This window comes from Protopterus annectens, chromosome 13.part0 (genome assembly GCF_019279795.1).
Source record: "Protopterus annectens isolate FY-2018-M chromosome 13.part0, PAN1.0, whole genome shotgun sequence".
Classification (NCBI taxonomy): domain Eukaryota; kingdom Metazoa; phylum Chordata; order Ceratodontiformes; family Protopteridae; genus Protopterus; species Protopterus annectens.
This window is the reverse complement of record NC_056747.1, coordinates 1,263,164,806-1,263,186,959: the sequence shown is the minus strand read 5'-3', so window position 1 is coordinate 1,263,186,959 and position 22,154 is coordinate 1,263,164,806. Positions and strand designations below refer to the sequence as shown.

General features: G+C 42.4%; 1 protein-coding gene across 4 annotated transcripts in view; it reads left to right on the top strand.

Annotated features, from left to right (window-relative positions):
* MLLT6 (MLLT6, PHD finger containing) overlaps nt 1-22,154 on the top strand; it is a 2,458,880-nt gene that overhangs the window by 2,296,764 nt on the left and 139,962 nt on the right. For 3 of the 4 annotated variants that reach the window (XM_044055280.1, XM_044055278.1, XM_044055281.1), the window contains exon 15: nt 153-241. In XM_044055280.1, coding sequence (XP_043911215.1) covers nt 153-241 — 89 coding nt within the window. The remainder of the gene's footprint in view (nt 1-152; nt 242-22,154) is intronic. The other variant, XM_044055279.1, reaches the window with a different exon arrangement.

Sequence of the window (22,154 nt, the reverse complement as noted above, 5' to 3'; positions counted from 1 at the left end):
AAAAAAGACCAGGTTGCAGTGCTCTGTCATGTTTGTAAGCTCATTGTAGAAAGTATACAAATGTCTTTCCTGCCAAAAAAGTAAATAAATAAATAAGTACAGTACATCATTTCTGCCTACTACTACTCATTTTTTTCTTCTTTTTTGTCCAGTAGGCAGTGGTGACTCGCTGACCAGTAGCAAACGCTCACCTTGCAAAACCAGCTTTGCCACGGAGAACTCTTTTTCCACTTCATTGGAGGTATTTTTAAAGAGCAAATAGAAACAGTGATTTAGAGGTCTGTAATATCGATTTTAACAAATGTTCTATATATGCAGTTATCACAAATGACAACCAGACTTCCTAGGGATATGAAAGACATCCAGCTTTTACGTCATTAAGTCCTGCTTAAATCACAAAATGGGGACAACTGTCTTGGGGTAAACAAACAGTAAAGTAGTATATAGTGTGTTAGTTGTGCTTGATTTTATATTTGCAGTTATATTTAATTATGCTATTGTACTCATGAGTGTTTTGTACTTCACATTAGTGCAGGTTTGGCTTTAAAAAACTTTTTTATGGTGAAGTAAATAGGTTAGAATTCAAATTTCTGCTCTATTTTGCTGTTCTTTGTGAGAAGCAGTTTTAGTCCTTAAATGGTCAGACTGTGGTTAGATCTCTAACCAGGTCCTAAGATTTAGGCATTTCAGTCTGATACAGTTACTTATTATGTTATCAGCATCTGTGGCCACAGACCTGAATCCACCTAAAAGCTTTAGGGCATTTAAATTCCTGTCCCATACCTGTGTAGCTCCTATGTAAGCCGATGGGTCACAGGTCTGTTTGTAGTGAAGTAAATCTTCATATGCTGTCATTGAGAGGAAGCTTATAGCCAGGAATCTGATGGCCTTCTTCATAGGTACATAGATATTTACTAGGCTAACGACCACAACGGCCTTTTTAAGCCTAGCCATGCATCCCAAATCTCTGACAAGTTCTGATACCCTTGATAAGTGCAAGCATGGGCCTGAGAGATGAACCATTTACAGGTTACCTGTTTGCATAGGTGCCAAACCAGGGATGAATTTCCGTTTTTTCAAACACAAAACTTCCAGTACCAAATGGGTGTAAATCATTGAATTTTAATATGGCAACTCCAGCAAATGTTGTATTAAAGCACCATATAATACAAGCAAACCCGTTTTGGCAAGTATATCCCTTTCTCGGTGCAGTAACAAAAACTAAAGCCACATAATGAGCTTAAATAGTCTCACTCTCAAAAAGCAAGCTTGTCATTGGATAATTAAAATTGCTCATTTAAGACAGGTTTAAACAAACACCCCAACCTAATGATCCAACTGGATTCTTTTTAATTTAAAATAGAATGCCAACCTGTCTTATTCAGCCTGTTGCCTGGAACCCGATCAATTATAATAAATTTAAACTGAGCAGTGGTATGAGTTATAGTCTTCTTCTTCTTCTTTCGGCTGCTCCCGTTAGGGGTCGCCACAGCAGATCAGCTGTTTCCATTTACTCCTGTCCTCTGAATCTTGCTCTGTCACACCAACCACCTGCATGTCCTCTCTCACCACATCCATAAACCTTATCTTAGGCCTTCCTCTTTTCCTGTTACCTGGCAGCTTCATCCTTAGCATCTTTTTCCCAATATACTCTGCTATTACCTGCACTTAAGTTGAAGCTTGTTTGTTTAATTTAACTGTTGAGGCTGCCCACTCAAGTGCGCTAGCCTGTGCATTTAATATACTGTTGTTTTTCTGCATTTTCCTGTTGCCTTCTTGAAAAAAAAAAAAAAATCCTTGTTTCCCGCCTTTCCTTGACTAGAATAGTCCCCTATACAGGCTTTGCTGTATTCTGGACTTTGGGATAGTTCCTATGTTGCCCATTACCTTACTTGGATAGAAGGAAGTTTCTTTGCTCACCAGTAGGAGTGGGGAGCTCTGAGCAGCCTATCTGTCCCTGAAGGAGTGACCTCAGCACAAGAATCTTGTAGTAATTGGCCGTTTTTGGGCCATTTCTAGCTCTTTGAAGTTCCCTGCTTAAATATCCGCCTGTGAGCATTTTTTTTCGCTTATACTACTCAGCAACAGCTCCTCGTGGTCCTGCAGAGTGGTGCTAGCAGCAGAGAATCGAAAAAAGTGACTACTTTCAAGATATAAGTATATTTTTGCTGTTTCTACCTGTGCGACCTTCCTTTCTTGCTGAAAACGAAGTTAAAGTGCTAATTTAACTGTATTTAGCATTTTTTATTACCTGCACGTAAGTTGAAGCTTGTTTGTTTAATTTAACTGTTGAGGCTGCCCACTCAAGTGCGCTAGCCTGTGCATTTAATATACTGTTGTTTTTCTGCATTTTCCTGTTGCCTTCTTGAAAAAAAAAAAACAAAAACAAAAAAAATCCTTGTTTCCCGCCTTTCCCTGACTAGAATAGTCCCCTATACAGGCTTTGCTGTATTCTGGACTTTGGGATAGTTCCTGTGTTGCCCATTACCTTACTTGGATAGAAGGAAGTTTCTTTGCTCACCAGTGGGAGTGGGGAGCCTTGAGCAGCCTATCTGTCTCTGAAGGAGTGATCTCAGCACAAGAATCTTGTAGTAATTGGCCGTTTTGGGCCATTTCTAGCTCTTTGAAGTTCCCTGCTTAAAAATCCGCCTGTGAGCATTTTTTTCGCTTATACTACTCAGCAACAGCTCCTCGTGGTCCTGCAGAGTGGTGCTAGCAGCAGAGAATTGAAAAAAGCGACTACTTTCAAGATACAAGTATATTTTTGCTGTTTCTACCTGTGCGACCTTCCTTTCTTGCTGAAAACGAAGTTAAACTACTAATTTAACTGTATTTAGCGTTTTTTATTACCTGCACTTAAGTTGAAGCTTGTTTGTTTAATTTATTTGTTTAATTTAACTGTTGAGGCTGCCCACTCAAGTGCGCTAGCCTGTGCATTTAATATACTGTTGTTTTTCTGCATTTTCCTGTTGCCTTCTTAAAAAAAAAAAAAAAATATCCTTGTTTCCCGCCTTTCCCTGACTAGAATAGTCCCCTATACAGGCTTTGCTGTATTCTGGACTTTGGGATAGTTCCTGTGTTGCCCATTACCTTACTTGGATAGAAGGAAGTTTCTTTGCTCACCAGTGGGAGTGGGGAGCCTTGAGCAGCCTATCTGTCCCTGAAGGAGTGACCTCAGCACAAGAATCTTGTAGTAATTGGCTGTTTTGGGCCATTTCTAGCTCTTTGAAGTTCCCTGCTTAAAAATCCGCCTGTGAGCGTTTTTTTCACTTATACTACTCAGCAACAGCTCCTCGTGGTCCTGCAGAGTGGTGCTAGCAGCAGAGAATCGAAAAAAGCGACTACTTTCAAGATATAAGTATATTTTTGCTGTTTCTACCTGTGCAACCTTCCTTTCTTGCTGAAAACGAAGTTAAACTGCTAATTTAACTGTATTTAGCGTTTTTTATTACCTGCACTTAAGTTAAAGCTTGCTTGTTTAATTTAACTGTTGAGGCTGCCCACTCAAGTGTGCTAGCCTGTGCATTTAATATACTGTTGTTTTTATGCATTTTCCTGTTGCCCTCTTGAAAAAAAAAAACAAAAAAAATATCCTTGTTTCCTGCCTTTCCCTGACTAGAATAGTACCCTATACAGGCTTTGCTGTATTCTGGACTTTGGGATAGTTCCTGTGTTGCCCATTACCTTACTTGGATAGAAGGAAGTTTCTTTGCTCACCAGTGGGAGTGGGGAGCCTTGAGCAGCCTATCTGTCCCTGAAGGAGTGACCTCAGCACAAGAATCTTGTAGTAATTGGCCGTTTTGGGCCATTTCTAGCACTTTGAAGTTCCCTGCTTAAAAACCGCCTGTGAGCGTTTTTTTCACTTATACTACTCAGCAACAGCTCCTTGTGGTCCTGCAGAGTGGTGCTAGCAGCAGAGAATCGAAAAAAGCGACTACCTTCAAGATATAAGTATATTTTTGCTGTTTCTACCTGTGCAACCTTCCTTTCTTGCTGAAAACAAAGTTAAACTGCTAATTTAACTGTATTTAGCATTTTTTATTACCTGCATTTAAGTTGAAGCTTGTTTGTTTAATTTAACTGTTGAGGCTGCCCACTCAAGTGCGCTAGCCTGTGCATTTAATATACTGTTGTTTTTCTGCATTTTCCTGTTGCCTTCTTGAAAAAAAAAAAAACAAAAAACAAAAAAAATCCTTGTTTCCCTGACTAGAATAGTCCCCTGCTGTATTCTGGACTTTGGGATAGTTCCTGTGTTGCCCATTACCTTACTTGGATAGAAGGAAGTTTCTTTGCTCACCAGTGGGAGTGGGGAGCCTTGAGAAGCCTATCTGTCCCTGAAGGAGTGACCTCAGCACAAGAATCTTGTAGTAATTGGCCGTTTTGGGCCATTTCTAGCTCTTTGAAGTTCCATGCTTAAAAATCCGCTTTAGCGCTCGTTTGCACGCTTTTGCACGAAGTTGCCCATAGCGCAGCATCGGGCAGTGCTGGTTAATCTAGTTTAAACTATTTCTGGCTCCACAAAGTCTACTCTTCAGTTTTTCCCTTAGAGCTGCTCTACTTTCAATCTAAACAGTCTATTCTCTATCTAAAAAGCCCAGCACTTGCTCCTAAAGCATTTATACACGGGTAAAGCACTTTAAACAAAAAAGAAAGCACTACATCCACCTACAATCCCCTTGAATACCCATTACCCTATAGGTCCTTTCTGACTCAGTTACACAGCAATCCCTTACACTATTCTAGCATGTCGAAGGGTCAGTTACTGGCGTCCTCTCCAGTTCAGCTGGTGAATCTGGGAATCTTGAGGCAATGTTACAACTGCCTCATGTACACAGACAACCCTCTCCTCCTCCCAACAAATATAAATGTATGTGAGAGATGCGACTATATAGCCAAACTGGAGGCTGAGCTCTCTCGACTCAGTACTGGCAAAACCAGTCAGGAGGAGAAGGTAACCACACTCACCACAAACCCAGTCTCACATAGACCTATCACAACTGCAAACCAAACACATAAACACACAAAAACATACTTGGAGGCTCTAATTAAAAATCTACCAAAACAACAGTGGCCTCCAAAGCAGACATCCAAGCAACCACTACCTCAAAACACAGCACATGCAACACATAGTTCACAAAGTCAGTGTGCCAAACAGTCACAGCCCTTAAGGCCAAACAACATGCCTGATACACTTGTAATAGGTGACTCCATAGTCAGACACACTGACGTCCCGCTCACCAGACTGAACAAGGAAAAGGTTACAGTAAGCTGCCTGTCGGGCGCTAGAATACGCCACATAACACAAGCACTCAGGTTACAGCAAAGCAAGTACAAATATGACTCAGTCATTGTCCATGCCGGTGTGAATGACCTGAGACGTACCTCCCTAGACTACATGAAAAGAGACATAGAGGAGCTCTCTGATTATGTAGCCTAGGCCGGAATGACCCTGACCCTGAGCAGCATCTTACCCTCACCAAGAATGATTCCACAGTCCAAAGACAAAATGATCAGCTTTAACAATTGGCTCAATTACTGGTGTTATTCTAAGGGGATCCAATGTCTGTCTGCTTGGGATGACATGCTTGACAAGCCACGCTGCTTCGCAAGGGACAGCTTGCACCTGTCACCCCTGGGCTTCCGGATATTGGCCAAGGCTCTTGCCACCCCCATAGTGCCTTTTTTAGGCAAGGCTCAAAAGACAAACCCACCTCCCTAGAAAACACAAGTGGAAAAAAACTAAGGGTAATGCTGCTCAACGCCAGAAGTCTAAACCTCAAGATGCACGCTCTCGAAGCCCTCCTCAGTATGGAGAACATCGATGTCTGTGCAGTGACTGAAACCTGGTTCAAGGCTCCTGAGAGCACCCCAGCACTACCAGGTTATACCTCATATCATGCTTTTTGGCCTCAAAACTTGGACCGAACCACAAAAGGAGGGGGAGTATCCATATTCATCAAAGATACCCACACCTCCAGGTTAGTGGCAATGCTCGAAGCATCGGAGACCATCCAGGTGCAACTAACCGTAGGCAAAACTGCCCTACAGTTTGTAGCATGCTACAGGCCACCCTCTCAAACTCAGGAATCCCACTCAGCCTTCCTGAAGACACTGGAGAGTATGAATGTCTCTCCAAATACCATCATATTGGGAGACTTCAACTACCCAAACATAGACTGGGAGCATTACTCAAGCCCCAACACCCTAGCCGAAAGGTTCCTAGAATTCATAAACTCAAATGCGATGGAACAACTAGTCACCACTCCCACAAGAGGAGATAATATACTAGACCTGATCATCACAAACATGGAGACACAATGCTCCACACCGGAAGTATACCCCTCATTGGTGAGATCAGACCATAAATTAATCTCACTGGAAATCCACATCCCGCCCCCACCCCCAGCACAAAAGACCACAGTGAAGAATTTCTCAAAAGTTGACTTCACACTTCTTAAGACTGAAGTGGTATCTTTCAAGGCCCCTGGGCCAGTGAAAACCACAGCCCACACCGCTGAATCCTTTATAAACGCTTTCTACGGACACCTTCAAGAATGCATGGATCATGCAATCCCAAATAAAACCAAGACCCATTCCCCCAAAGGCAGGCATCCTGTCTGGTGGACCCCAGCCATAAACAAGCTTTACAACAGGAGGAGGAAGCCACTAAATGACAGAGCAAAATCCCCAAAAGGGAAGGCATCTCTGATCAGTACTAGCAAAAAACTACGATCACTCATAAAATTATCCAAGGCCAACTTCGAGAGAAAAATCGCAAAAGACACTAAAGAAAATCACAAGGCCTTCTTTAGTTATGTTAGAAACCTGGGTGGAAACTCCCAGATATGCTCAGAGTTAGTCCAAAATGACAAAAAATACACTGAACCCACAGACATTGCCAACATACTGGCAGACAGGTTCAGTGCAAATTTCTCCCCCCCCCAAAAGGACAAATATCTATCCCAGCAGAGTGTAGCCTCCCTGACATCTCAAATGCCCAGGTGAGAGCCGCCCTCTCCAAAGCTAAAAACACAGCATCAATGGGACCAGACAGTGTCCTGGGTTGCATGCTACATGAACTCCAAGAGGAACTAAACCCGCACATAAGGCTACTGTTTAATCTTAGCCTTACTACAGGATATGTACCCAAAGAATGGCGTACAGCAACAGTGGTCCCACTCCACAAAGGAGGTGCTTCTACGGACCCTGGAAATTACTGCCCCATAAGGTTGACGAGCCTGGTCTGCAAAGCTATGGAGAGGATCATTATGGAACTCATAAACAAAGACATTGTGGACCTACAGACACTGGATCCTACCCAATTCAGCTTTGTCAAGGGCAGATCCTGCCTTTTGAACCTGGTCGACTTTTTTGAAACAGTCATTAAGGCCATTGATGTGGGTAAGGCAGTTCACACAGCCTACCTTGATCTTGCAAAAGCCTTCGACACAATACCCCACTTGGGCATCATAGACAAGCTCACCAGCTTAAATGTAAACCCATATGTCATAAGATGGGTTGCAAACTGGCTCAAGGACAGAACCCACAAGGTCAGAATTGCTGGAGCCATGTCAGACTCTAAGCCAGTCACAAGCGGTGTCCCACAGGGCTCGGTCCTGGGACCCCTCTTGTTCGGCATTTATTTTTCCGAGGTGCAAGCAAACATAGGAGGATTGTGGCTAACAAAGTTCGCAGATGACTGCAAACTAGGCGCCATAATTGATACTCCAGTGGACACAAGCATCCTTCAGAAAGGCCTCATAGAAACGGATAACTGGTGCCAGAGCCATGGCCTTAAACTGAACGCCAAGAAATGTATAGTCATACCCTTTGGAAAAACAAAGTACCCACAAATTACCACATAGGTGGTAATCCATTAAGTACGGAAGAAGTAATCAGGAACCTAGGGACCCAAGTTGACAGTAACCTCTCATTTGATACTCACGTTGCCAAGGTGGTTAGGAAGACCTTCTATATTACCCACCTTATCATGAAAGGATTCACATCTAGATCAAGAGAGGTCATTGTGCCCCTATACTCTTCCCTTATCAGGCCCATAATTGAGTACAATGTCCCAGTTGGGATGTACCTTACCCGACACCTGCAGCAGTTAGAAAGACCCCAAAAGTACCTCACCAAGAGGATCAAGGGTCTCAAACATATGTCATATGCTGCCCGGCTGAAGAAACTCCAGCTCTATTCAGTCGCATACAGCCTACTCAGAGGCGATCTATGCCTGACGTACAAGGCCATGTCCAATCCGGAATTAATGGAAATGCTCCACCTCAGAAAATCCAAATCCACCAGAGCCACGAGAGAGAGAGATTTGAACCTCAACACAGAAATAAATAGGACATGCTGGAGGGACAGATTCATAACCCAGAGGCTCCCTACACTCTGGAACAGAATCCCAGTCCATGTTAGGCAGAGCCCCTCACTGACTCTCTTCAAGAGAAATCTTGACGAGTGGATGGGAGATCGTAGGTTTACCCCGGGGGTCATCTCTGTGTCACTACTAGACAGAGGCACAGTAAACTAAACCCTAGATGGGCATAGTATTCTCATTCCAAGGGGTGGTGAAAGCCACACACACTCTGGCTAGGCTTATAAATGCCCTAGGGCAGATAGCCTAGTATGAACCTATGAACCTATGAACCTAATCCCTCCTCAGCACATGTCCAAACCAACGTAATCTTGCCTCTCTGGCTTTGTCTCCAAACCATCCAACCTGGGCTGACCCTCTAATTTACTTATTCCTAATCCTGTCCATCCTCGTCACACCCAGTGCAAATCTTAACATCTTCACCTTTGCCACGTCAAGCTCTGACTCCTGCCTTTTTGTCAATGCCACTGTCTCCAACCCGTATAACATAGCTATTCTCACTACCCTCTTGCAGACCTTCCCTTTCACTCTTACTGGTACTCGTCTGTCACAAATTACTCCTGACACTCTTCTCCACCCACTCCATCCTGCCTGTACTCTCTTCTTCACCTCTCTATGAGTTATAGTATGTTTGTATAAAGAATTGGATACCCTTTTATTCCTAATGTCACTGAGATGTTCGGATATCCCGATCCTGGGTGAACTGGAAGTGTGGCCCACATAAAAAGTGGAACAAGAGCAAGTAGCTAAATATATGACCCAATCGGTGTTACAGTTACCAAATCACTGAATGTCATACACCTTAGATGTGCTCTTACTAGTAAATTGTTTATTCTTCAGTACATGGCTACATGCAGAACAATGGCCACAGGGTATGCACCCCACCAATTTATCCCCAAATATTGAGACTTGATGTTTATTGGATGCAATCCTGTGTTTATAATGATTGAAATAAGTGCACAAAGTAAGATCCAGTCGGTAAGAATATAAGCATTTGGGAGATAAAAACTCCAATAATTTATGATGTGACAAAAGTATGTCCCAATGTTGGTCAGTGATCCTTCTAAAGGTATTAATATTAAGCCCAAAAGTTGTTACAAGACATACCGGCCCCCAATGATCCTCATTCATTTGTTGATGTTTGTATTTTAACAAAGTTGATCTAGGTTGTTGAGATGCAAAATGACTAGCCATACTGATGTTATTGATATCATATCCCCTATCCCCTATTGAGAAACCTCTCTATCAAGTCTTGTTGGTATTGATCATATAAGTTATCAGAAGGACAGTTGTGTCTAATCCTGAGAAATTGGGACTTGGGAATATTATGGAAGATATGTCGCGGGTGATGACTGGTGGCATGAAGTAGTGTGTTATACTGGGGGTGTTTCCAGAAGACCTCAGTCCTCAAGGTATGATCTACTACCCTAGTAATGATTATGTCCAAAAACGTAATTTGATCAATATGAAAATTGAACATGAACTGGATCCCCCACTTGTTCTCATTAAGGTACTGTACAAATTAACGTACATAAACATCATCACCCCTCCACACCATCCAGCAATCATCCAAATAACACCTACACATATCAATTTCATCAAGGTACAGATTGTTCCTCAACAAAACCTATAAAGAGGTCAGCATAAATCGGAGCAAAGGAGGCTCCCATGGCAGTCCCCTTCACCTGCCAATAACACTTACCATGGAAATAAAACACATTTTTGGTTAAAACATGTTCAGTCAAGCAAACAACTAATGTGCTGAAACTGGTGAATATAAATTTGCCTTATCTAACCAATATTGTATCGCCTCCAAGCCAGCCCAATGGGGAATATTAGTGTAAAGGGCAGTTATATCCAATGTACAGATTAGCTAAATAATCTGTAAAAACTGTGTTGTATCTTGAATTCCGGCTCTAACAAACTGGAATAGTGGTTGAAGATATTTAGTGAGAAAGGCAGCTAATGGTTCTGTAAATGACCCCCTGCCCGACACAATAGGTCTACCTGGTGGTTTAGTTAAATTCTTGTGAATTTTGGGAAATAAGTATAAATATTGAGATTGTGGATCAGGTACAGTCAAATGATGTAACACCTTTTTGTTAATGAAGCCTTCCTCAAGGGCCAGGCTCAAGAATTCATCAATTTCTTGTTTAAATTTTGGTGTTGGATCAATCAGCATGTATATGTAGAATTGGCCATCAGACAATTGTCTTTCAGCTTCAGCCAAATACATCGGCCAACCCATAACCACGACCGCCCCACCCTTGTCTGCTGGCAGGATGACCGAATCATGGTTATCCTTAAGCTTAGTTATCACCTGTTGTTCCTCATGAGTAAGATTATGCCAAATATTACAAAAGGCAAATTTGTTGAAATGTAAATCCTTAAGCACACATTCCTGTAAGATGGCTACACGTTTATCCATGGGTGGCATGAAGGAAGATTTGCGAAAATGAAAATCAGTGGATCTTTGAGTCTGGGCATCCTGATCAAAAAATAATTTTAAATTCAACAACCGACAGAATGTTAGAACATCATTAACAAATGTATCCCCATTTACAAAAAAAACAGGGACAAAATTAAGACCCTTATTTAGTACCTTTATTTCAGTTTCAGAGAGTGGACAAGAAAGGTTGTGCACATTGGTTGTATCCCCTAATGTGGTAATAACAAATCCAAAAGATGCTGAATGTTGTTTACATGATGGATGTTTCCTGCCCCGTCTGTGCCTTCTCCTCCTAAAGGGTCAATACTAGGGCATTTCTTAGCTGTGGGTGAATCTGAGGGAGTGATTTCAATGTCAGTAGTGAAGGATGAATCATCCCCCGAAGTACCACTGTGGCCAGTAGAGCCTGTTTTAAGTATAGATCAAGGTATTTTCCTCTTGAAAATGGATTTAGTAATATCTTGCTGGGCTAATTTAAAATTTTTTTGTAACCCAAAGGGTTTACCCCTCTCATAATCAGTCAAGTCCTTGTTGAACTTGTGAATCTTTTTGTCTTTTAACTCTTTCTCTAAAGTAAATAAATCCTTCACCAATTGGTTAAGACACTTATCAAAAAATGATTCCCCTTCAAATTTTCTAACCTCTTCACATGTGTCTTTGACCTCCAGATTGCATTTGTCAATGGTACGCTCATAGTATGGAATTAAGACCTCCACAAAGGCCATAAAGGCTTTGTGTTGTGCCTGAGCCCATTCCTCCAATAACAGATCATCAGCCAGACTGACCAAGGGCTGGAAGTGTACTCTGAGGCCTCGGGGAATGATCCCCCGTGCCTTATAAGCCTTAAAAAAATATTAAATGCCAAATATTGGTTCTGAGAGACTTCATGCTCTTGGTTAATTTATTAAATGAAGAGATACATATACCCTCGGGATCATTTGGACCCACCCGGTGGCTGTCCAAAGTTGTTGGCCCCAATCCAAATGCATTTAGGTCATTCCTGTCTGCCGACAAACCTTGCAAAAGAGTAATCAGATCCATAATATGTAAACAAAAAAGCAATAATACTAATGTTGAGAATATATCCTCAATGTTAAATCAGAGACTCAAATAAACATGAAACAGGGGCTAATTATGACTGGATTCATAAATATTAAAATAACCCTAATACGCCTACCTAATACAGGTCAATGGCAATACAAAAAATATACAAAAAGATATGGAATGCCTATGATGTAAATGGGACCCCAAATAGTAGCCCAATAAGAACATAAATATGTAGAAAAAATGATGTTCAAATATGTTAATACAACTAACTGCTAATAACAGACTTGAGTCCTAAACCCACATGTACATGGCAGACAAAGAATTGGCCCTGATGAAAGATTATTATTTAACCAAAATGACCATAAAAGGCCACCAGACCCAAAACATAAATTATATAGATAAGCAGCTGTGTAACCTTCACAAATATATTGATATTGAATCACAAAACAGGAACTGTGGTACCAAACCGACAATAAGTGGTAAATCATATATGTAGATGTATATAACACATATAAACATAAACACCTGTTGTTAATAGAACCCTAAACAGATCCCAAACTGTGAATTCAGACTCAAACCCCACATATTTGAAACAGACCATGTTAATGTAAACAAAAACATGTACAACCATTAATTCCTCAATTTTGTCACATAAGATTCAGAGAACTAAAAAATAAAAAATAGTCCTGACATATCCATCTGTATGACATAAAGATTTTAAAAAACAAAAACCTGAAAGTCTGATGTTAGAAAATTAAACAAATGTCTGGTAAAACTCCTCAATGTGTGGTATAAAGGGCAAAGTCCACCAACAGTCCGAGCCACAATTGGTCCCTTTGAAACCATGAGGCTTGTACAAATGACCCCGTACAAACAAATTGTTGAGTCCTGAAACATAGAATAAATGTATATGCAGAAACACCAAAGGATCTGAAGTGCAGGATGTCAAAGTCAGACAAAAGCCACTGTGAATAAACTAATAGGTCGCCAAGCCCATAAGTCAATTAAAGGATTATTTAACTGCCTATAGCAGTAAGAAGGCCCAAAGTCATGTGGTGTCCCCTAAGATGAAAAAAGAAACACAGTACCTGATTAAACTCCTGAGTCATAATCCCCAAAAATTAGACCAGAAAACAAGGGGAAATGCCACAGTGAATAAACAGTAATATAATAAACCGTCAATTATGCAAAGGATATGGCCAACAATAATCCACTAAGATGTCAAAGTGATCCCAAAACCAACATGGTGAAGCTCCAAAAAGGCCAACGTTCGTCACTGCTGTTATCCACTCCTCCACAGAATGAAAAGATGAATATGGAGCCCTTCCTGGAATAAGCCTGGTAATAAAATGAAGCTGCCATTATCCACTCCCTCATAGAGTAAGCCATGGTGGTGCAGCGGTAGCATTGTTGCCTCACAGCAAGAGGTTCTCCCATTCGATTCTCGGCTGGAGCGCCTTCTCTGTGGAGTCTGCACTGTCCAAGGTTGACCTTCATCGCTACCTGATGTTCACAGTATGTAGTTCAAGCCACAAGAAAAAAATGACAGGCTGTTAATCCTTGACAAAGCTTGTAAATAGCAGAAAAAAAAAATAACGTAGCAGGAGCCTCCACCACTGCCATACATGCGGTTCAGCTTGCTGGATGAATTTCCAGTTTCCCATCCAGTTGTCCAAGTTGCACTTGAATTGGGTTAGGGAAAATAAGCACGACATGCTGCCTGCCATGGGGAATCAAACCCCGGTCTCCCATGTGACAGGTGGGGATACTCACCACTGTACTAATGAGGAAGACAGGTTCATAGGTTGGTACTAGGCTATCGGCCCTAGGGTCTGTACAAGCATAGCCATAACAATTCCCTGGCTGTTTCTTCCCACAGTATTTACTCTCCTGGACCCTGTCTAGCAGGGTGACTGACGTGATCCCCGGGGTGAATTTCCTATCTCCCATCATCAAGGTTCCTTTTCAAGAGGGCCAAAGAGGCGCTCTGCTTGACATGTATGGGCAGTCTGTTCCAGAGTCTGGGGAGTATCTAGGTGAGGAACATATCCCTCTAGCATGTTTTGTTCATTGTGATGACAAGGTTTAGATCCCTGGAGTGTGTGTCTCTGAGGGATTGGAATTTCTTTAAGTGTAGCATGTCCAACAGTTCTGGGTTCGACATGGCCTTGTATGTTAAGCAGAGATCTTCGGGTTAGATTTTGCAGCCTGACTCCCCTCCTAATCCGACATTACAGCAACTTGGGATACTAACAGTATAGTTGCTAAGCACCTGAATGCATTCACATGTTCTGCTCCCACAGCATACTTTTTAAACATACTTTGAAGTCTGACATTGTTGAGAGGGACTCTTTACTTTGTACCTTCATGCATACATCACATTTTTAATGCAGTAGCAGGTACATTTTGAGTGAGGTACTTACCATAAAGATTAATGATTAAATACGTCCATGTCTGTCTGATAGTTGGCTACCATAGAAATGTTGAGTTTACCTTACCATCTGGGTGTATGATAGTGCCACTGGGGAGTAATCACTGCTTTTGTGATGCCGGATCCTTCTTTTGTCTGCTCAGCTTTATTGCTGGCCTACCTCTTGCATGGCCACAGTTTGATCAGCAAAGATGCTGTCATGGATGTATCATGGGCATGATCCCCCCTGCACAGCCCCACACCCTTCACTGGAAGGGGGAGCACAAACATTTCCCTCTTCTCCCTGTTTTCGGCTCTATCAGTGCCTGGGGTTCCAGTTGAACCCAGTTTGTTTGGATTACAGTCAGGGCTTCAGCTCCCTTTGTCATGGAAACAACACTGGAAATTCTTTTCTGTTTGGTACAATAGTAAGTTGTATGTGTAGAGGTGGGGTGGAAGCCCCAGCCAATGTCCCATGGATGACATATTTTGTAAAACTTCTCTAGCCACAGCCTGACTCATAATGTGTGGCGAGTATTCGTGCTTAGGACCAGGGGGAAGATTCAGAAAAATCTGTTGCTTAGACTCCCCTACAGAAGTCTGCTTGGTAGAGAAAGCCCTGATGATGCCCTTGAATATGTTTCTCACTAATGAATAAAGTCCAGCATAACCAGCTGACTAGTCAGAAGTCATCCGACAGGAGCTTCCAACCTTTTTGGAGCCAAAGAACAAGCGGCCATAACTTTTTAATCTGTTTCACCTTGGGGATCGCACACAGCTGTCTAATGGGATGCATACAGTGTAACAGCCACTCACCTGTGTTGTGAGGGTCAGTGTAAAAGGATAGAGGCTTGATCTTATGTTTCAGTGCAATGTCCAGCATAACTTCAGAGCTTAGAAGGGTGTAGCACATGCGTTTACTTTATGTGTTTGGAAAACACTGTACAGTGAGGAACACAACAGTGCTTATGACTTTGACATTCTTCTAGCAAACATAATTTCCAGAAGAAGGCCCATTTTTCCAGTAAGATAATTCAAAGTAACTACGGAAGTTGATCCTAGAGGCTGGTTAGTCATTCTGTTTTGTACAAAATACATTCCCCAAGAAGGAAAAACTTTTTTCATTGTGGAGAATCAGATGGAGATATCCCTTCAGAAAAAAAGTTTCAAAGTCTGGCAAGATTTATGGCTTATTTCCCACAGGAGGCAAACTGACCGCACTGAGAAATGTCCGTTAGTGGAAGAGTAGAACAACCTGTCGGTACAAGGAAACAAAACAAATAATCAAGCTGATGCGGGAGAACGACCTGAAGGAAATGTGACTCTTACCTTTTCACCAGAAGGTGAATGAATCTCTTCTATTTAGACTAGTAAGACTTTCTTTTAGCAGGTGCACTAGCCTTTTTTTTTTTTTTTACAGAAAATGAACATGTTGGAAGTTGAAAATCAAAATGTCAGCTTCCTTGCCAAAAGATGAAGAGATTGCAGCATCCTTCCCTCCTGCTGTTGTAGAATTTATTCCCTGAGAGGAAGTTACAAGAATTGGATGGTGCTGTATAGAATGAGGGAAAATCAGGGTTATTTTTGCCAATACAGTGCTATCAGGATCAGCTGAATCCTTTCCTCTTCTGTTTTTCACAAGTCAAGGACTCTTGGAGACAGAGGGAGCAGATGAAATGGATGCAAAATGTTTTCCTTCTACCTTTTTGACAAATTCTTTGTATTCCCTTGTCCAGAACATTGGAAACTGCATCACTTCAGAAGACAAAGAAATATGTTTCTGGACCCCTTCAAATGGAAGAGAGGTGGAGATGTACAAGACTGAGCTGCCAGTCATTGTCCAGCATCCACTTTGCTCTTCCACAAGGCACACCTCAGTTGGACATCTTGGTCCATTTATTTTCATCCAAGAGGGGCAGAGGGATGAAAAGCTTCCTGGGTCCTGGGTGTGTATGTCCTCTCCCAAGCACTTGAATGGGCCCCATTTGAATTTACTAAGTAAGAGGAGATATAAACAGAGGCATTTGGACTCTCTGATGGAGTCCCACCCTGGGCATCAATTTGGACAAAGGGGGGCTTTCAATCCCTTCCTGATGATTCAAGTTTGGGGAGGTACTAGAGCTCATGCTTCAGAGGGGGTCATGGCCAGATGATAAGTCATCCATCTCCAAGGAAGAGATTTATAGGAGGCTTTTTGTTCCACCTCACCTATTTCTTAAGGTGGTTCTCCTGATAATAGAATGTTTGCAGTGATACTAGGTAGGGCATAGTGAGAATCAGCCTGGTGGATCTTTTTTTTTAGGAAACCAGATAATCTCCTGTGACCCTCAAGGACATATAGACTTAGAGCATGTCTTCCTTAGCTGACTCTATAGTGGTAACAGAAGCACCTAATAAGGAACCCGCAGAGGAGAGCACTGAGATCTAACCCGCAGGTAAGGATTCACAGTCTGAGAATCAATTCAGGAAGTGCATTTATGTATCAGGTACGTTCTCTATATGAGCATTAAATTACCTGGCTCACACAATGCATGTTCAGCACAATCTAGCAGAGTGTGCACAAGACATGTGAAAAAGTTGCCTCAGACTGATCTCAGAAGAAAACTGGAGTCATGGGTGGTAACAGTCACTATTGTTTCCATAATGTCCAACTGCATGGATTCAAAATGTGGCCAATGGAGCAGCCAGGCAGCTGGATTAGACTTAGCAGTATATCATCATGCATGGCTCATTGTAGCACTGGAGCACTGCGCTTTTGTGTACAACTTTAAAGTGTCCTTCACTAAATCACCAATGACAGGTTCTCCTTGTTTTGACCCCTCATGAAGAAAAGCAAGCAGGAACTCCATACCCCTGCAACTGTAGATGTTAAGTTCTCTTATCCTCATAGGACCTTTTCTAGGAACCAGAAGAGTGCGGGGAACTCGTGGTTCTAAAAAGTCCAGCAGACACCATATGAGAAGCATTTGGACAGAAATTTATGTGGATGTGGGAATTTCCCAAATGTACTTTATCCTAGAGGCAGAGGAGGTCAGCAGGACCGTTGATTCCATAGTCTTCTCTCTGTGAGTTTGCCGCGGAATCCTTGAGGACTTGCTAACCTCTCCCCTGTGGTTGAATGTCACTCTGTATAATGGCATGGCAGGCAAACATGCAGGACAGATGGGTAAGGGAGATCATATCCAGAGAATACAAGGTCATACCTCTCAACCTTATACAGCAAGAAATCTAGACAAAGCCATAAATAAAAGTTGGACAAAGACCCTAAAATAGGGACAATTTTTAAATATTGCTCTTACAAACTTAGAAAGTTGATAAAATAACAGGTTTTGCATTAGCATGAATTTTCTGAAGGGTGTGAAGTTTGAAACTCAGATTTCTGTCATTATTTTCTAACTTCAGTCATTAGTGATTTGCAACTAATTTGCCAGAAAACCACTATTCCATGAAAAAATTGACCAAAAGTATGAAACAAAAATCTGGACATTCTGTGAAAATCTGTACAATTAAGAGGTATGTACAAGATTCATGTCATTTCTCCTTAAGGCCACTTTCTTGACATCCCACTCCATCAGAAGGTAGCAGCCAACGTTAAGGTTGCAAACCTGTTATACAAAAGAGCAATCCAGGCTTTCCACCGACCAGAAAGGGCCAAGGAATAGTTGAGATTTTTTTTTTTTGATACCAAAAAAAAAAAAAGAACCTCTGACCCATCTTAGATTTAAGCAACCTGTACCAATACATACCAAAAAATAAATAAATTCCAGATGGTCTTGTGTAATCAGTCCTTTCCTGCCTGCAGAAAGATGATTAGATGTGCGGCTTGTACCTCCAGGATAACTATCTGCACATTGGAATAGCCACGTTTGGGTGGGAGCCAGCCACTATCAGTTAAAATCCCTACCGTTTAGTGTCACTAATGCCCCTAGGTTGTTTACCAAATACATGGCAGCAGCAGATCACATGAGGCAGAAGGAAATCAGTCATCTGATGTTGTCAATTTCTATTTTATTTTTGACATATGGGTTCGGTTCTGATATCGGAACAGACTCGGCCATTACTAGAGCTCACTCTGACGAAAAACTCTCGAGCTTCACTTGTACCCACAGTCCCTCTCTCTTAATTACCTCAGATCTCATTTACTACTTTTCCGGATAGGCGCATTCACCAGGGTTCTCGAGCTTAGTTAGTTTTTGGGATAGTTTACGTCATATTCCTTCAAGTTACTTCCTTATTTCTGTGGTCATTTCCTTATTCTAATTCTGTCATCCTTTTTGCTGTTCCTCTACCCTTCAGTTAGTAATTGCCATCCCCTTTCTGTACATTCTGGTGTATTCTCCGCTATCATTGTTGATAGCTCTCTTTCCATACACTTCGGTGTACTCTTTTACTATCATCGTTGATAGTTTCTTTCTTTTTTTCTCTCTCTTTCTCCCCTTTCTTTTAAAAAAAACTGCTTTCCTGTCTAGTTTTTCTTGTTTGAGACTGTCTGTCTATCTTCTCCCGTTCATGTGAATGTGGTGTGTGCCCTTTCCAGCCCGATTTTATTATGGCTGAGAAAACTAAGGCTCCTTCTGGCTTCAAAAAATCCCAGAAGTGCGACCATAAGATCCCTCTTTTGGATTTGCATCTGTTATGTGTTTATTGTTTGGGTCCTGTACATTTGCAGGAAGATTGCAGTATTTACCATGGCTATAGTTATAGAGCTCTTGTTGAAAGAAAAAACAAATTAATATTGAAAGGTTTGATTCCTTCTGCCTTTGGAGAGGCCGTATCTGCTCAAGACAAGAGTCAAATGGCTGATGTTATGTAGTCCAATCTCGCCTACATTCTTACCCATGGGTTCGGAGCCAAATGCCGGCTCCTACTCGGCCAACTTTTCTAGCTGCGGAGATCTCTTTTTAGATTTAGAAGATTTTGCCTTAGAGCTGGAAGCAGTTTCCAGACCCTCCTTGAAGGAGGGTTTGAGAAGTCCCTTCAAAATCAACTTATTCTTCCTTTCCTGAAGAACTCTTGGACTAAAAGCATGACAGAAACTGCGCGACTCCTGGAGATGGATTGCTCCCAGACAATACACACAGAATGTCCATCGGTAGTGGACATTTTATAACTGCATCTAGAGCATTTCTTGAAGCCCGAGGGCTTGTGCTCCTTAGTATCTTTGGACATAGCTAACCAACAACCAAGCACCAAAGACAAGTAGTCACTGAATAAAGGACCAACGGTCAAACAGTCACAAGGCGAGAAAAAACTACCACTAACAAACTACCTCAAGATCTCTAATTTAAACGATCCTTAGACACAACACAAGTGGGGAAGGACTAAAACCTCTAATTTAAATGGTTTTAGACCCAGTAAAGTTTATAACACAAGGAAAGCAAGGGGACAGTCTAGGTCCTCTAACTGAAACGGGCCTAGCCCGTTGGAAACAGCTAGTGGGATACCACAGAAAAACGATCAAACACACAACTTTTCCACAATAAAAGACCAGAACACAATAGCTATTAAAATAGCTTTTTGTTTACAGCAAATTCTCTAATAATGAAGAAAAAGGGTACTTAGCCACAGCCAAGAGCGAGACCACGTCTGAGCTACACGAGCGGCAAACGAGATCTGGGATAGAGAGCAGTGCAGCATGGGATACCATCTTAGCCCAGCCAATAGAAAGACTTCAAGCTAGAAAAGTTGGCCGAGTCGGAGCCGATGTTTGGCTCCGAACCCACGGGTAAGAATGTGAGGCGAGATGGACTACATACATCGAACGTTATGGTGAGTACATAACTTCTTGTTTCTTCCCCTTCTTCATTGTTCTCTTTGGAGAAGGGCAAAAAGAGGAGTTTGTCAGTACCAACATCTCCATTGGCACCAACATCTAAGAAGCCTAGATGCTCAGCTCCTAAAAGTTCCTCGGAACTGATGGATGCAGACTCTAAGACTTTGGTACTGAGAAAATCACCAGCACCGACCACCATTCCTGTTTTAAAACCCTTGATGCTAAAGGCTTCAGCACAATAAATGTTGTTTTCTGGCTCTTCATTGATGTTGACTACATCAGCACAGAGTATGGATATAGTGCAAATGGATGTCTTACCCAGAACTAGTTACTCCCCATCTATTTACCCCTTTGTGGGTGAGTTACCTGAAGTTTTCCTTCAAAAGCCTAAATCTCCCTCTTTAACTCTAATGTCAGTCTGTTCCACCAAAGGTCTTACAGAAGTCGATGTAGAGAGACTGGTGAATAAAATGTTGTGGGTGAGAGGTTTTACAGGACTCCCTTTGGCTTTGGCCCTATGGGCTCAGGAGTCAAACCTTCATTCACACCTTTAACCACTCCTCCTCTGACCTCCTCTGAGGCATCAGAGTTTACAGCTCTGAGTCGTCCAGTGCCGATTATATCTGTTCCTGAGATCTCTCTCACTTCAGAGCCAATCATTGCCCTAAGTTCTTCAGCTCTTATGGATCCGGAGACCTCCCAGGGCCATATCTGTACTGTTGGCTCCAAGGGGCAGGAGTCAACTCTAATTTTTTCAGAACCATCTCTGCACCTTGGTGCATTATCACGGTTCAGTTTGGCTCTGGCATCTGTCTCTGGGGCTGTTTCTTCAGAGCAGGGAGTGACCACGGTTCTGAGGCAATCTGTCTCTGTTCCAGGGTACCTTCCCTCTTTGGGGGGGGTCAAGCTTTGAGGCAATGCAGAGGACCTTGTCTCTTACAATGACTCAGTCAGCCCCTTCCGCCTTGGAGCAGAAACCTTCCTCACACCCAGTTATTCGACCTGTCTCTCTCCTGGGGTAGCAAGTACCAAAACCTCAGGAATGTCAGATACATATTCTGTCATCTTCTGATAACTCTCCAGACGATCCTCCTGAGGAGGTTCCTCAGAAGAAGTGCAAGAGGAAGCACTTAGATTCCCCACAGGAATCAGTCATGGAAGACACTGATTTTGATGAAGGGGAGGGGTCCCAAAGGTCACCCCCTGATGGTGTCTCCTTTGGAGACAGCCTAGAAATTTTGAAACAGAGGGGATGACTGGTAGTCCTAGAACCCTTCCTGGGAGGAATCAGTTTACCTGCAGGCTTTCAGTACTCGCCCGTCTACCTCTTGGGTGATTCTGCCTGCTGACAAACTCATTCAGTTGATTTCTGAGCAGGTGTGGAAGGCTCCGGACACCACTGAAGCCATCCTCAAGAGACTTGACAAAATTGTATCTGCACCTGAGTCTAAACAATTCTGGGCTAAAGGTTTAGTGGCAGATGCCATGGTTGTAGCAGCCACCATGAAACCCAACAGAGAGTCTCGGGCTATGGGTAGATTTGTGAAGCGGGTTTATGTTTCATCGACCTTCACCTTAAGGTCTTTGAATTTCCTGGCACATATTACCATACTTCAGAGGGATCTGATCAAGGAGTTGTTGGATACCCTGGTGGGAGCTGTTACTGAGGGAGTCCAAGAAAAAGTTGCTTCTCAGTTAGCCACCCTGGAGTCTGTGTTAAATTCATCCATGAAGCTCATTGCTCATGCATACAAAGGGACCACTAGAGTGGCGGGTTCAGGCATAACCATAAGGAGACAGGGAGGAGCAGAGTTCCTTCCTAACCCAATTCAAGTGTAACTTGGACAGTTGGATGGGAAACCAGAAATTCATCCCTGGTTTGGTACATATGTCTCTGATGCAAACGGGTAACCTGTAAATGGTTCATCTCCCAGGCCCATGCTTACACTTATCAAGGGTATCAGAATTCATCAGAGATTTGGGATGCATGCCTAGGCTTAAAAAGGCCCTTGTGGTCATTAGCCTAGTAAACACCTATGAACCAATGAACCTGGATGTGTCTGTGTGATTTTGCGGAACCATTCAAGTCTTC